The sequence below is a fragment of the Capricornis sumatraensis genome, chromosome 2 (assembly GCF_032405125.1).
Source record: "Capricornis sumatraensis isolate serow.1 chromosome 2, serow.2, whole genome shotgun sequence".
Classification (NCBI taxonomy): Eukaryota; Metazoa; Chordata; class Mammalia; order Artiodactyla; family Bovidae; genus Capricornis; species Capricornis sumatraensis.
Genome location: NC_091070.1, coordinates 209,610,203 through 209,626,150, shown reverse-complemented (window position 1 = coordinate 209,626,150; position 15,948 = coordinate 209,610,203). Strand labels below are relative to the sequence as shown.

General features: G+C 44.2%; 1 protein-coding gene across 1 annotated transcript in view; it reads right to left on the bottom strand.

Moving 5' to 3' along the window:
- GRIK3 (glutamate ionotropic receptor kainate type subunit 3) overlaps positions 1-15,948 on the bottom strand; it is a 240,443-nt gene that overhangs the window by 85,999 nt on the left and 138,496 nt on the right. The window contains exon 2 of the mRNA XM_068963655.1: positions 6,575-6,751. Coding sequence (XP_068819756.1) covers positions 6,575-6,751 — 177 coding nt within the window. The remainder of the gene's footprint in view (positions 1-6,574; positions 6,752-15,948) is intronic.

Sequence of the window (15,948 nt, the reverse complement as noted above, 5' to 3'; positions counted from 1 at the left end):
CCTTACAAGGAGCTGTCTACTGGCTACCCCTAGACAGGGCCTAGGAGTATGACCGTGGCAGCGTGGCTGTACCTCCAGAGGATGGCACATGTAGGCTTGGAGGCGAGCACAGAGCCAACTGGGCTGAGGACTGCAAGAGGGATCTTGAAGGAAATGATTTTGATATTGACTGTGAGATGGTAAAGGAACTGTTGTGACAGTTGTGATAGTCATGATGGCGTCTTCAGACCACGTTGTGAGGCTGTTGATGATCATGGTGATGGCACTGGTGGGGTGGAGCGGTGATGATGCTGTAACAATGGGGGGATGGTGATGAGGGGATTGACGACGATAAATACGTCAGTGTCACGCAAGTAATGGTGATGATGATGGTAGGAATGAAGATGGTAGTGCTGATGAGAGAGGAGGTGATAACCATGTTGATGGTGATAACAGTGATGGTGGTGACGATGTTGGTGGTGATGAGAGGCGACGATGAGGATGCTGATGATGCAAGAGTGATGTTGGCAAGGATGTGGATGGAGCTGGAAACAACTTTGATGGCACGGATAAAATTGGTCATGATCATGTTGATGCTATGACTGTAATGGAGGCAACGATAGGGGAATGGTGGTGCTGATGTTGGCGTGGATGAGACTGGTGATGATGAAGACACTGCTGTTACTGCTGTGATGCTGCTGCTGCTGATGGCAGTGCTGATGCTTCAGGAGTGGGGGTGATGCCACGACTGATGGGGCAGTAGTGACTGTGGTGACGGGCAGTGGGGTTGAGGTGTTGATAGCGGTGATGACAGTGTGACATGATGACAGTGACCACACTGGGCTTCATTCTGCCAGAGATGCAATGACCAGATCCCACTGTTGGGTTACAGGAGGGGTAAGCCCTGCCTTTCACCTGTTTCTTCTCTGTGGCCTCTCTCCACATCCCTTTTCCCTTCATGTTCCTTCCACCCTCTGAGGGGCTTCCGGCCTGGAAGAATACTGCTGCCCCAAAGGGATGAGGAGTGTAGGGTTATAGCAGCCGCAGCTTTATCTCCAGATGTTTCCAGGGCAGCAGCCAACTCTTGTTCTGGCAGCCCTGAACACACACAGCAGTAATTACATTATTTGTGACTTCAATTTTGAATCCATTTTCTGGTCATTTTACAGTAACTCAGTGGTTCACAGTCATTGCAGGAGTCCACCGCCTGAACGCACCCCCCCGCCACCCCCTTTCCATGGCAATTGTAGTTATAGCAGAAATTATCCCAATCAATTTGTGTCTTAAAAGGAACTGAGCTGCCCAGAGAATAAATGAAGGCAGAGGAGCCTGGGGAGGGCTGGGTTGATTCCAGGCTCACTCCGGTCAGGCTTGGAAGAAAACACAGACGCTCTCTGAGTTGTTGGCTCAAGCACTGCCTGGCAGTCACTCTTCTTTTAATTTTCCACAAAACATTTAAAAATAAAGACAATAAGTGAATGTCCCTGTTAATGGGAAAAGACCTTCTGGGCCTCATGTGGAGGGAAGGACTGATTCAACCAGGGCTGGCCGGGCAGGCGGTGCCAGGCTCTCTGCATCCCCTCAACCCACAGGGCCTGAGGTGGCTGGGTCCAGCTGTGATGAGAACCTCTGCCCAGAAAAAATGAATTACCATTGGGCTAATTAGAATGAGGCCCAAGTTCACCCCCCTGGAAGAGTCCTAATGATGCTCCCAAGAAATACATTTTTAAAACCCAAAGATCAAAAGGAAAAATAAAGATCACAGAACACGGGGTTCCCCGAGGGATAGAGGGTACCCAATGGGGAGTACGATCCAACAGCAGAAATGCCTTCAGGGTCAGACAGCGATGATTCTAACCACAGCAGGGGTCTGTCTTAGGTGTGTTATCAGAAGGACATTAAGGGAGAGTGATGGTAGACAGGAGCCACTTAATTTTTTTATTGAGATATAATATAATTCAGTGGAGTGCATTAATTTTAAGCATAGACTTCTATGAATTTTTACATATAAATGTACTCATGTAACTACTACTTAGATCAGAATACAGAACATTTGCAACACCTAAGAAGGTTCTGTCTTCCCCTTTCCAGTTTATATCCACTGGACTCCCTCCTCCAAAAGTAATCACTGTTCATTCACTCAACAACGTCTGTGAGCCTCATCCATGATGGTACGCATAGCAAGAGTTGCTTCTGCTTTTATTGCTGATTCAATTCCATTGTATAGCTGTACCCTCCCCCATCTATCCATTCTGCTGTTGATGGACCTTTCATTTATTTCCAACTTTGGCTATTATCAAGAAAGTGGCTAGGAATATCCTTACACACATATATTCCGCTTTAGTAAATATTTCCACACAGTTCTCCTGAGAAGTTGAACCAGTTTTCACTCCCACCAGCATTATGTAGAAAAAATACACCTCAACTCATACCTCCCACCCTACCCAGAAAATCAATTTGCGACAGATCATAAAGCTAACTCTGAAAGATAAAACAATCGAACTTCTAGAAGAGACCATAGGAGAATATCTTCATGACCTTAGGATAGAAAAACACAGAACACAAAAGGCATTAGCCATAATGGAAACATTGATAAATTGGACTCCTTTGAATGAAAAACGTTGCTCCTCAAAAGATACTACTAAGAGAGTGAGGAGGCAAGCTCACTGGCAATAAATATATGCAATACGTATATGCAACAAAGGACACGTGTCCAGAATGTATAAAGACTCCTACAAATCAATAAGAAAATGACAAGCAATTCAATTTTCAAAAGTGGTTGAAAGCCTCGAAAAGACACTCCAGGAAAGAGAAGCTCCAAATGATCTATTAGCATATGAAAAGATGCTCACTAACTCTGGTCATCAGGGAAACACAAAATAAAACCACAGTGAGACATCCGCCACATAAACCACCAAAAATAAAACATACTTCACCACAAGTTAGCAAAGACATAGAGCGACCACAACTGTCCTGCTTTACTGCAGGGGCATGGGGTGCTAATTGGTACAACAATTAGTTGGAAAACTGTTAGGCTGAACATATGCACACTGGATGACCTCACATTTCCACTCCTAGGTATGCATCCTAGGAAATCAACCCTGAATATTCATTGGAAGGACTGATACTGAAGCTGAAGCTCCAATACTTTGGCCACCTGATACGAAGAGCTGACTGTTTGGAAAAGACCCTGATGCTGGGAAAGATTGAAGGCAGGAGGAGAAGGGGACGACAGAGGATGAGATAGTTGGATGGCATCACCAAATCAAAGGGCATGAGTTTGAACAAACTCTGAGGGATAGTGAAGGACAGGGAAGCCTGGCATGCTGCATTCCATGGGGTCTCAAAGAGTCGGACATGACTGAGCGACTGAACAACAGCAAGGTATGCAGCCAATGAAAAATGTGCGCGTTTGTGCGCCAAAAGATATCCACAAGAGTGTTCCTAGCAGGAGCACTCTGTGGCCTCACATGGAAACAACTCAAATGTTCAACAGTAAATTTGCTTTTTAAAAATTGTGGCCTATTCATATAATGGAATACTACGCGACAATGAAGAACAAGAGACCACCGTTACATCTGGCAGCAGAGATGAATCTCAAGATCTAGTGAAGGGTGAAGGAAGCGAGACTCAGAAAACTATATATTGGTATTCTACTCAGGGAAAGTTCAAAGACAAGCAAAACTAGCGTATGGCACCAGAACCATGATTCTGTATTTACGTCATCGAGGAGGCAAACTGATGTGCCACTGAGCGGAAGCAAAGGAGCAATCACATAATATACCCACACACCCATATCCACACAGCCAGGGGTCAGAGAGGTGATGGAAAGGTCCAGGGTGTTAAGAGATGGAAGCAGGGAAATCTGACCTTGTCTATGGGATTGGGGAGGGCTCCCTGAGGACCAGGAGGCTAAGAGGAGAGGGAGGAGCTATTTAGACAAAGAGGAGGGGTGGGGGAAGGCAGTCATACGCAGAGAGAGCAGCGTGTTCAGAAACCCTGAGGTGGGAGGAAGCACGGCGTCCTGAGGACAGCAGGGACGACTAGAACCCAGAGACGGGGCAAGCGGCGCAGATGTGGCTGGCGGGCCACGTTGGTGGTAGACTAGACAGGCCCGCAAACAAGTCATGTGACCTCCTGTAGGATGGGGAGGGGCTGTGGCTTTGGCCACTTGGACCAATCTATTGGACTTTCATAGCTGAGTGTCTCCATCTCGGGTCTGCTCACCCACCGCCAGGCCATTCCACATAGTGTGGGACTGTGAGTTCCCACTGGAGGAAGCTTCTCGGCAGGCTCTGAAACTCTGCTCCTGGCTCACTGCTGGGGAAGGTCTCTGCACTGAATGGCTTGCGCACCACTAGAGAGTTATCATAGTCTTTTAGTGAATTTTAGGGGAAATGGACAGAAGGCACGGCCTGGTCCTCTGGGGTGGTTGTGTGCATACAGACCTCTGTGTTCTGTCTCCAGGCGTCGGTTTTGTGTTTTGACCTTTTTACTGAGCAGTTTTGATTGAGGTCAACCATTTTCCAGCTGGACAAGGCCAGGCAGAGGGTGCCAGCATGGACTGTCAGCAGGGAGATGGAGACCTGACTGCATGGTGTTGGCCGCAGTGCTTGCTGGGAGATGGCTAGGAGGATGGAGGTAGGGAGGAGGGCACGCCAGCACTAGAGAAGGTGAGTGATGGAGTGATGGGGAAGGACCACTCTTCAAGGCTAGCAGGGTGAGTGCCTCTAGTTTGTGTGCAGGTTGGCCCTGAGGCAGTGGCCTCAAAAATCTCAGTGACAGCTGTGTTCAATGTCAGAGACCCCTCGATCTTCAGTGCACAAGGCAAGAAGGAGCAGGGTGGGTGAGACAGGGACCACAACAGGAAAGTGCCTGAAGGTGTGAAGCCCCTGACCTGATGGTTCAGTGGCTGGACAGCAAGCCAGCCAATGTAAAAGGAGCAAAGTCTGCTGGTACTTTGTGTGAACCAGGCACTGCTCTAATCACAGAGGTGTGCCCATTTTGTAGATGGAGAAAACTGAGTCACTGTGTATTTTGTGCAAGGTCACACAACAAATATCAGAGTGGACAGGGTGCCACTCTGGGCTGTCTGGCTCCAAGCCCATGCTACTCTGCCTTTCTGTACGGAGAGGTTTACTTTACAAGGGGGCTTTGCAAAAGAGCTGGGAGCAGGCAGCACCTTGGCAAGTCTGCACTTGAGAGCCCAGGAGACCTGGATTAGCTACTGGGAAGCCCTTAGAAAGACCAAGGGGATCTTGTGGATGGGCTGTCTTCCCAAGATGCATGGATATCACAGTCAGCTCAGCCTGGGCAGTGGTCCTGGGCAGTGATGCTCAGCCTTCCATGCCCTGTCCTCATACTACGCATTCACAGATTCATTCAATGACCATTTCATTGAGCACTAACTATATGCCAGCCTTTTAGGTGCCAGGCTATATCAGTTAACTAAGAGAGAACCTTCTTTTCAGTGGTGTTGGTAAGGAGGGGAAAGACATTAAATACCTACAATGATTTAATTTAAAATTGTGATAAGGGCCTTGAAGAAGAAAAGTGAGGATCTATAAAAGAATATTATGGGAGGAATGACCTAGGTTTCTCTGGGAACCAAGATTCCTTAGGTCTGAGGGTTTTTTTAAATGGAGTTCCATGGACCTCTAGGGTTCTTTCGAAGTTATTCCCAAAGTTATTTAGGCCTTTAAGTTAAATTCCACTTAAATATATGTATATGGTATTTTTAAAAGACAGTAACAAAAGGGCATACTTGTATACTCAGACGTGCTATATGCCGCATTGGAAACTGGTAGCTCATTCATGTATTGACAAATTACCATGATTTTTCCATGCGGATCTTGGAATAAAGTTCTCCAGTCCTTTCTGTGCAGGCATTAGAATTTACTGTAAACATGTTACTAACGTGAAAGAATATAGCCCAATATTTTAGTTTTGACTTTTTAAAACTCAGGTATGGTGAAAACTGTTTGATTGGATTGACTACAATTATTTTTGTGAATTATGGTTTTATTGTTATTATGCAGCAAAAAAAAAAAAAAGGAAAACATACTTAAGCTGAGGTCAGAGTCAGACCTCAAGTGTCATCCATCCCTGGGGTCAAATTGTTGCAGCCACAGACACAGCTGTTTTTGTTTTTAGCAAGTCCTTTTATGGCAAGTAAATGTTGCATGTTTGAATCTCTACATAATCTGTTTTATATATATTTTAAATACCAATTTACTGGGTAGGATTTCAATGAAAGAAAAAGTAAATGTGAAAATGCTGGCTTTGGTTCATAGGCTGTGAAGACCTGGGCTGTCTCCTCACCCATCTCGGATTCCATCCCTCATACCCCACCCCTTCCCAAGGCCCTTCATGGCCTTTGCCTGTGGCCTGTGAATTCCTGATGGACAAACCACTGCTCCCGGGAGGTGACTCAACTTAAGCCTAACTGGGCCTGAGGCTGGTCCAAAAACCAGGCGGAAAAGGCTCTAATCCCCAAACCCAGCCAGAGGTTTGGTATGTTTTAAGGACCTTGGACAACAAACACAGGCCTATGCCCCCCAAGGCCAGAAAGAGGACGGTGGGGCAGCACACTCACCCTTCTTGGTGGCCTCGAAGCTGTCGTGGAAGTGGATCCTCTGGATGTCATAGGTCAAGGTTGTGTTGGGCAGCAGAGTCCTGTTCCTGTTGATGATGTTGGCAGAAAATCGAAAGGCATGCTCCTCGGCATTCATGACCTGGGCGTTGGGGCCGTCTGCATACTCAAAGATTCCTCCTGCGAGAGATGGGGAAAACTGTGTGTGCTGGTGAAGGAGGAGGTATGTTAAGAAATATGCTTGGCTCAGAAGGTTTTATGGGCAAGATTCTTACCCCAAGTGTTCAATAATATGCCAGATAATCCCCCTATGTAGAAATTGTGCCGGAGCATAAGAAATATGAAAATTCTCCTAGTTCATTTCCCTCAGCTGGCAAATTCCTGGTAACAGAGACTGACAAACAGAGCTAAAATGAAACTGACCAACTTATGAATGTTGCTATGAAAATTCTCAGTAGAATGCTGGCGATAGAATCTACCAGAATATTATTATAAGGATAACATACCATGATCACAGAGTTGTATTCCAGGAATGTAAAGTGTGGTTCAATATAGAGAAATCTATGAATATCATTCCATCGCATCAGTAGTTCAAAGGGGAAAAGTATGATCAACTCACAAAATGCAGGAAGGCATTTGATAAAATTCAGTATCTACTGCTGTTAAGAATGCTTAATAATCCAGCTCTAGAAAAGATACTTACTTGAAGCATCTTCAGCTCAAATTGGCCTTTAATATCAACTAATGGTGACACACAAGAGCATGCTCATTAAAGGAAAAAAAGAGGTGTGTGAAGAGTTACATTACACCATTAACCACTGAGATAAGAAGGAAATGTAACTCAGAGGCACACCTCTTAGGAAGAAAAAAAAAATCTTATTTGCAAATGATACAAATGCCTTTGTAAAAACTCTTAAAATAATCCCTAAACATGAAAACCAATAAGAACTAGTAGGAGATTCAAGTTCAATGACCAGTGAGCACAAATTAAATGTTACTTTAAATAAACAACAACCAGTAAAAACTTAATGGCCAAAGGATTTCCTTTGTAATATCAGCAAATATTAAATAACTAATCATGAACCAACTCCAACATTAAAAATGGCAACGAAACAAAACAAAACACCTTAGGTGAGGGACATAAAAATAGGAGGCATGTTAAATGAGGAAGCATGTCATGTTGGGCAGTCAGGGTCAAGGATAGAGGTGTCTAAATTACTTTTTCAGTTTAATGTGATTCCAGTCAGAATCATAGAATATATATATATAGTGGTCATGTATGGATGTGAGAGTTGGACTGCGAAGAAGGCTGAGCGCCGAAGAATTGATGCTTTTGAACTGTGGTGTTGGAGAAGACTCTTGAGAGTCCCTTGGACTGCAAGGAGATCCAATCAGTCCATTCTGAAGGAGATCAGCCCTGGGAATTCTTTGGAAAGAATGATGCTAAAGCTAGAACTCCAGTACTTTGGCCACCTCATGAGAAGAGTTGACTCATTGGAAAAGACTCTGATGCTGGGAAGGATTGGGGGCAGGAGGAGAAGGGGACGACAGAGGATGAGATGGCTGGACGGCATCGCTGACTTGATGGATGTGAGTCTGAGTGAACTCCGGGAGTTGATGATGGACAGGGAGGCCTGGCGTGCTGCGATTCATGGGGTCACAAAGAGTCAGACACAACTGAGCGACTGAACTGAACTGAACTGATACACACACTTTTTTTTTACTTGACAAAACAGCTCTAAAATACATCTGGAAGACTAAACAGGAGACAGCCTAAGCAGAGATGAGAGATAACTTGCAGTGCCAGATTTAAAATCTATCATGATGCAAAAATAATTAAAACCCAGCCCTAACGGCATATGAAAACACAGATAAGTCAATAGAATGAGATAAAATCCCCAGAAAGAGGCTCTAGTAGAGATAAATATTTAAGACATGATAAAGATGGCTATTTCCAATCAGAAGGCAGAAGATGAATTATTCATTAATTGTGCTGAGACAATTATTCAATTATTTGGGAGAAATGTAAGTTAGATTCCAATCTGAAGCCATATATCAAAAAAAGTTTCAGATGGAGTAAAGATTAAATAGCAAGGAAGGAAGGGAAGGAAGGGGAAAAAACACTATAAAAGAACCAAAAAGACAATAAATATAAGTGAATAGTATATAATATTGAAGTGGAGGAGGCCTTTCAATCAAGTCAGAAATTATAGCAGAATGATTGATAACTTCATAGAGACAATATAACATGTATAGATTTCAAAACCCCCATAAACAAAATTAAATGGTAAACACACTTGGAAATAATATCAGTAACATGTAAAGGTTGATGCTCTAATTTTACAAAAACCACTTAAAATTCTTTGAAAAGATAAATACTCAAATGAAAAATATGCAAAGAGCAAGCATGGGCTTCTCACAAAAGGAAAGAACAATACAGAGGAACTGTTAATACATGATTAAATGGTCATCCCCGCTAATAATCAAATAAAGTCAGTTTGAGCCAACAGTGAGATACCGTTTTCTGACTGTCCCATTGACAAACAAAAAATAAATGATAGCACTCAGCGTTGCCCAGGGGGTTCGGAAACGGACATTTGCTTAACTGTTGGTAGGAGTAGGAAGCAGTACATCCTCCTTCCTTGATGGCTGTTAGAAATATACAAAAAGCCTTAAAAACTCGCAGATCTTTGACTCAACACCTCAATTTCTAGTCATTGAATTCAACAATGGGTACACAGATCATGTGAAAGGAGGTGGATCTAAGGACACTCAACACCAAAGAAATAGTAAACGAATGGCAATTTTTTTTTTTGTCATTCATTTACTATTACATGGAAATAGCTATATATTTCCATATAATAGCTAACATTTAATGATTGGGAAATATCCATGATACTGCTTTAAGTGAAAAAGAGATGCAGTGTGACCCCACGTTAGAGAAGGAAGAATAAAAAGGAAGATGAGGAGGGATTTATGTCAGTGACAAAAGAAGAGAAGACATTTCAAAGCAACACCAGTAAACAGTCCTAGTAAATAGATTTCTTAATTTGTTCTTTCTGCTTATTTTCCCCATATAAACCTCTATTTGTTAAAAAAACATTAACTTCATTGAGGTATTATTTACATGAAGAAATTCCACAAAATTCACCCTTTTAGATGTACAATGATTTTTAGTAAATTTACTAAATTGCATAACCATCACCACAATCCAGTTTCAGAACATTTCCAGCAACCCTATAAGATCCCTGGTGTCCACTTACAGTCAATCACTGTTTTCAGTCCCCTCCACACTCCAGCCTCAGGCAACCATTAATTTACTTTCTGTTTCTAGAGATCTGTCTTTGCTGGGCACTTCCTTTAGATGGAATCATATTATGGGTGGTCTTCGGCATCTGGCTTCTTTCACTGAGCATAATGTTTCTGAGGCTCATCTATGTTGTAGCACGTATCAGTACTTCGTTTCTCTTTATTGTTAAACAGTATTACTTTGTACGGCTGTACCATATCTTATTTACCCATTCACCACCAGTTGATGGGTATCCAGGTTGTTTCATTGTTTTAAAAAATGATTTTTTGAATGTTTAAAAAAGTGAACAAATAAATCTGTTGTTCTCCCCAGCCCCATGCTGGTATTCCAGCAGGGTTATGGTTCGTAACAGAGAGTGTGCCTGCATGTGAGTCTGTGTGGGGCTGCAGCACGTCCATGAAAGAAGACAAGGAGAACACCGCCTCAAATGTTAAGAGGAGGTCTCTCTGAGTGGAAGGATTATGGATGATTTTAATTTCCTTCTTTGTGTTTTTCTGTATTTTCAAAAAGTTCTGCAGTGAACATGTGTTATATTTCTAATCAGAAAAGCCATCATGTGATGGTGTGTATGTGCTTAGAGGAAATAAGTGATCAAAATACCATATGATCCAGTAATTCCATTTTCTACAGATACAAATTTAGAAGAAGTTAGAGAGTTAGAGACACATAAACATTTATGTATAAGGATATTTTTGACATAATATTGAAAAAATAGAAACAACTCGATGTTCAAAGCAGAAGACTGCTCAATGTATTAAAATCCACCCATATGGCAGAACAACTTGCAGGCATTAACAGTCAGGGTATAGGATGGCAGGATGTGGTGTCCAGGATTTGCTTCAAAATAATATGGGTGGAGTAGAAGTGAAGGGAATGCAGATAGGATAGGAAAAGTCATGGGTTGTTGGTCCAGGTGGTAAGTACACAGGGATTCACTATCGCATTCTCCCTAAGCACAAGCTTATATAAGCATATCTTCCATGATAAAATTGCCTTCAAAATCATGGTATATAAGGTAAAAATAACAAATCACAGTCATGCAATCAGAGAAGAGACAGTATTATTTGAAGATGCTTATTACCATTTTCTTAAAAACTCAAGAGAGTCATAGCAAAACCTAGTAGAAAGTAAACAGAAAGCCCATCAAGGGGCCAGCACATAAAAACGTATATAGAAAAATGTATAGCTTTCCTATAAATCAGCAATAAACAGTGAGGAATTACAAGGGAAAAAGGAAACCCTATTCACAAAAGCAACTGCAAAAAAATAAAATACTTTACAATAAACGTGCAATTCCTATATCAAGAAAACTACAAAACTTTACTGGGGGACATAAAAGAAGACTTGAATAAATGGAGAGACATAACTTTCTCCTGGAAGGGAAGGCTCAATATTGTAAAGATGTCAGTTCTCCTCAAATTAATTTATAAATTTAATGCAATTCCAATTAAAATCAAAAAGGACATACCAGAAGGGCATACACCAAAACGTTAACAGAGGTACTTTCTAGAAAGTAAAAAGATAATGGATTCCTTTTGCTCAGTGCTTTTCTCCCCCAAGTGTTCTGCAATGAAGAAGAGCTTTGGCAAAAAGGAAAAAAGCTTTTAAAAAATGCTCTTAAAAAATACTTAATGATACCGGAAATGCTCATTCTGTTTCCCCCAAAACGCAACAAAGTAATATTACAATATGAAACCTATTTATCAAATAAAAAGCACGTAACTACAGTTATAGAAAAAAGACTGGAAGGATTTGTACCATAGTACCAGCGAGCTTCTCTGGGAAGAGGAGATTTATAGATACTTTTAGTCTTGCTGTTTGTAGTTTCTTGATTTTTCCAAATTACTTCCAGTGAATGAGTATTATTTTTAATATTTTAAAATGTAAACATTAAAAAAATCTTTCCACGAGAAAGTCTAGGGAGAAAACTAGCTATTACGGAGTCCTATCTCAAATGAAAGTCAAACGTCATGGGAGAAAGGGCCATTTCCTAGGGCTTCACATGTCCTTGCCTGCCTCTCAGACTGTGGCAGGTGGAGGAGGGGAAAGGAGAGAGAGGGGTCTCAAGTCACTGAGACCCAAGCCCAGAGGCTACACCATTTGGTTCCATGAATACCCATTGGTATTCATGTGCCCACCTATCACTGGGTGCTGGAATGAGAGAAGTCAGTCCTGGGCCCCTGCTCTCAAGGAGGACTCAGCTGACAATAAACAGATGACCATAACCAGCACATACAGGTGGTAGTCAGCTGTTAGAACCAACAGTGGAGTGCCAGACCTCAGTGCAAACCCCAGCTCTAGTCACAGGAGGAAGTTACACTCCCCAAGACTCAGTTTTTCCATCTGCAAAATGGGGTACATATTTCCAAGGTTGATTGCTGTGAGGAAGAAAGAAAACAATGTAGCTAAATGCATGGGATGTGGCCAGGACTTAGTAGTTATTAAAGGAGGGGTGAAACAATGCTATCTAGAAAAAACAAATTCTGAGCTTCTACATTCTAGGTCAAGCGTTGACAAACATTTTCTGTAAAGAAGCAGCAGTAAATATTTTTGGCTTTGTGGGCCAGAAAGTCTACTGGACTCTTCCATTGCAGCATGAGAGAGGTAGCCAATATGTAAATAACGGTGCAGCTTTGTTTCAGTAAAACTTTATTTACAAAAACAGGTAGTAGGCCGGATTTGGCCATTGGGGGCTGCAATTTGTCCCCTCTTCCAAGTGAAGGGCAGCCTTTATCTTAGAGGTAAAAGCACCTTAAGACCTGGATGGAGAAGAAAAGGCATTTATAGTACTGACTGCTAAGTCACTTCAGTCGTGTCCGACTCTGTGCGACCCCATAGACGGCAGCCCACTAGGCTCCCCTGTCCCTGGGATTCTCCAGGCAAGAACACTGGAGTGGGTTGCCATTTCCTTCTCCAATGCATGAAAGTGAAAAGTGAAAGAGAAGTCGCTCAGTTGTGTCCGACTCTTAGCGACCCCGTGGACTGCAGCCTACCAGGCTCCTCCGTCCAAGGGATTTTCCAGGCAAGGGTACTGGAGTGGGGTGCCATCACCTTCTTCGGAAATTGCTGCGCGAAAGAAACAAAGGTAGGCTGTTGATTGTTTGTGTGGGGAGGATGGGTGAGAAGGGCCCAAGAGAAAGAGGAAGTGTGCCCCAAAAGGGAGAAAGGAAAGGACAGTATATCCCAGGACCAAAGGCAAGTGACCTCGTGGCAGGAAAGGCCATGCTAACACTTCAGTGCCCATTTAGCCTGAGCTGTGCTGTTATCTCCTTACTTACAGGAGCCTCATAGTTTACCAAAGCCAGTCACAGAAAACTACCCCTGGCTTGTGTTCTTCGGGAACAGAGAAGGAAGGTGGGCAAAGCCTGGCACAGGGTGAATTGGGGCAGAAAGGGGAAAAGAGGTGCAGTAGCTGGGATGAGAGAGGGCATGGAAAATTCAGCAGAGAAGGAAGTTGGAACAAGAGGAGATGGGAAACTTAAGCCCTAGGGCATCTCAGAAGTGCTAGGGAGGGGCTGCCCTCTAACCTCTATCCCCTAAACACAGTGCAAGCTTGGGTCATCCTACTTGAAAATTAGGGGCAAAGTGACCCCTAAAGTTTGAATGTCTTGGGATACCCAGAGAACAAATATTCAGATACAGCACAGAGGTTCAGAGAGTGGGTTCTGGATGCAGCAGACCCGGTTTTGAATCTTAGTTCTGTTCACAGGCTGTCCTTTTCTAGAGAATTGCTCTTACCTCTGCCCTGGGGGCTGGAGAAGGCAATGGCACCCCACTCCAGTACACTTGCCTGGAGAATCCCAGGGACGGCAGAGCCTGGTGAGCTGCCGCCTATGGGGTCACACAGAGTCGGACACGACTGAAGCGACTTAGGAGGAGCAGCAGTCCTGGGGGCAGAGCGCAGGCAATAATTGAATGATGTGCTCAATCACTCAGTCGTGTCTGACTCTGCGACCCTGTGGACTGTAGCCCACCAGGCTCCTCTGTCCATGGGATTCTCCTGGCAGGAATACTAGAGTGGGTTGCCATGCCTTCCTCCAGGGGATATTCCCGACCCAGGGATTGAACCTAAGTGTTCAGCATCTCCTGCATTACAGGTGGATTCTTTCCCGCTAAGCCACCAGGGAAGCCCTATCTGAGTGATGCTGGGTGCAGTATCACTATAAAGGGTCGTCCCCTTGTCTCAGGGTGGGTGTAACTGTGGTGCATGGATGCTTCCGAGACCTTTCCAACACTGCCGCCTTACATCAGACAGAGGCCAGATCTCACCCGAGGCTGCCCAGCTCTGTCCCCTTCTCTGTTTTGCTGTGCTCGATCCCCTATGGGGTTTTCCTAAAGCACGCCCTTCCCCGCATCAACCCTAGGCACCTGAATCCTTGACTCAGGCTCTGCATCTGGGAGACCTAACCAAAGACAGGGGTGACATTGATCCAAGGCAAGTAATCAGCCACACTCACTTTTCAGGGCTCTAGGAGGAAGGGACGGGGGCACCGAACCTCAGCTATTGAAAAACTCTCATCTGTTGAGGGCTCCTCTCCCTTCTCCTTTCTGGTCTTCTTGATCTTTCTCTCTTGTGCAGGGGGCTCTGGAGAGCAGGAAGTCTGGAAGCTCAGGGTCTAATGGGCTTGGGTTCTGACCCAGGCTCCACCCCATGGAAGAAAGTCTGCTCTGGGTCTTGGCTTCTGGAGAGAACACCCCGTCCCACTTCCAGGCAGCTCCCCCATCCAACTGGCTCCTCTCCATTCTCTTCCTTCCCATACATTCCTCACAATCGTTATACATTCCTCATGATTGTTATTTAAAGAGGCTAATAAGTAGGTTGGCACCGTTGATTAATGCATAATCTTAATCATGATTGCATAGTGTAATTGGCATTAATTTGAAGAGCCAGTTCATTATGAAAATAATTGTCACTGCTTTCTGCTTTAATAAAATGGAGCAGACACCAAGGCTGCTGAGGAAATGGGATGGGGTGTGTGTATATGTGCGTGCGTGCGTGCATGGGTCCCAGAAGATGTTAGCAGGGAGAGCATGGGTGCAGCTGGATCATTTTCTTCCAACAGAACCTTGAGTGGAAGCCCAATGGGTAAAACAAATAACACCAACTATAATAATAACAGCAACACAACTGATCATGAGCCAGGCATGATGCTGAGTGCATTCCACCCCCTTCATTTAACACTCACAAGAACCTCTACAATCCCTACAATCCCATTACATAGACACTGTTATCATCCCATTTCACACAAGAGAAAATGGAGGCCCAGGGAGGTTAAGGACGTTGTGACAATTACCATGCGGTAAATTTTCTTCTGCAACCAAAGCCAGCTTGTTAGGGACAATTGTTAACTTTTCAGGAGTTTTGAAAGCAAGTCACTAAACCATTGGCAGCTTGAAATCAGGCATGGTGAGTGTGTTTACACCACAGGAACAAGCAGGTGCTGCAAAGGAGGGCTTCATTTTCCTGGAGAGCTTGATTACCAGCCCACACTGCCTGAACCCATTTCTGTCCTCTGGGCTTTTAAAGACTGGATGCCACAGGTACCGAGAAGGCTCCATAGCTCTTCTCAGGGCTCCGCCAGGGATATCATGAAAACCACCTCTCCAAACTAACCTCATATGCAGACGGCGAAACAGAGCCAGGTGGGAGCGGAGGACTCGAACTAGCTGGGCCAGCTCAACCAACACTTTGCCTTCTATATCATGACATGTTGTCAAATGTTTCGAGAAACATTCTGACTGCCCTGAGCATAAAGGCTCTTATTGTTAAAATGGCTTTTTCTGTCCCTGGAAATGTGCCCAAATGGTAGCATCGTCTGCCTCTCGGATGAGCTATGGGGGCCTGTGTTAAGCTGAGCGTGACCTTCACAACCCAGTGCTGTCCTGCCATGTCTCATCGTGAAGGGCCAGGAGGCACCCCACAGCTCCTTCTTTCCCAACACACACTCCTTTGGGCAGGTGGCCTGGGAGAGTCTCCAACACACAGCTCCCAGGGTAGATGTAGGCAGAAGACTGAGTCCCCGACTTAAGCTCATGGCCTCATGACTGTCTAGGGCCCCTCTGGAAT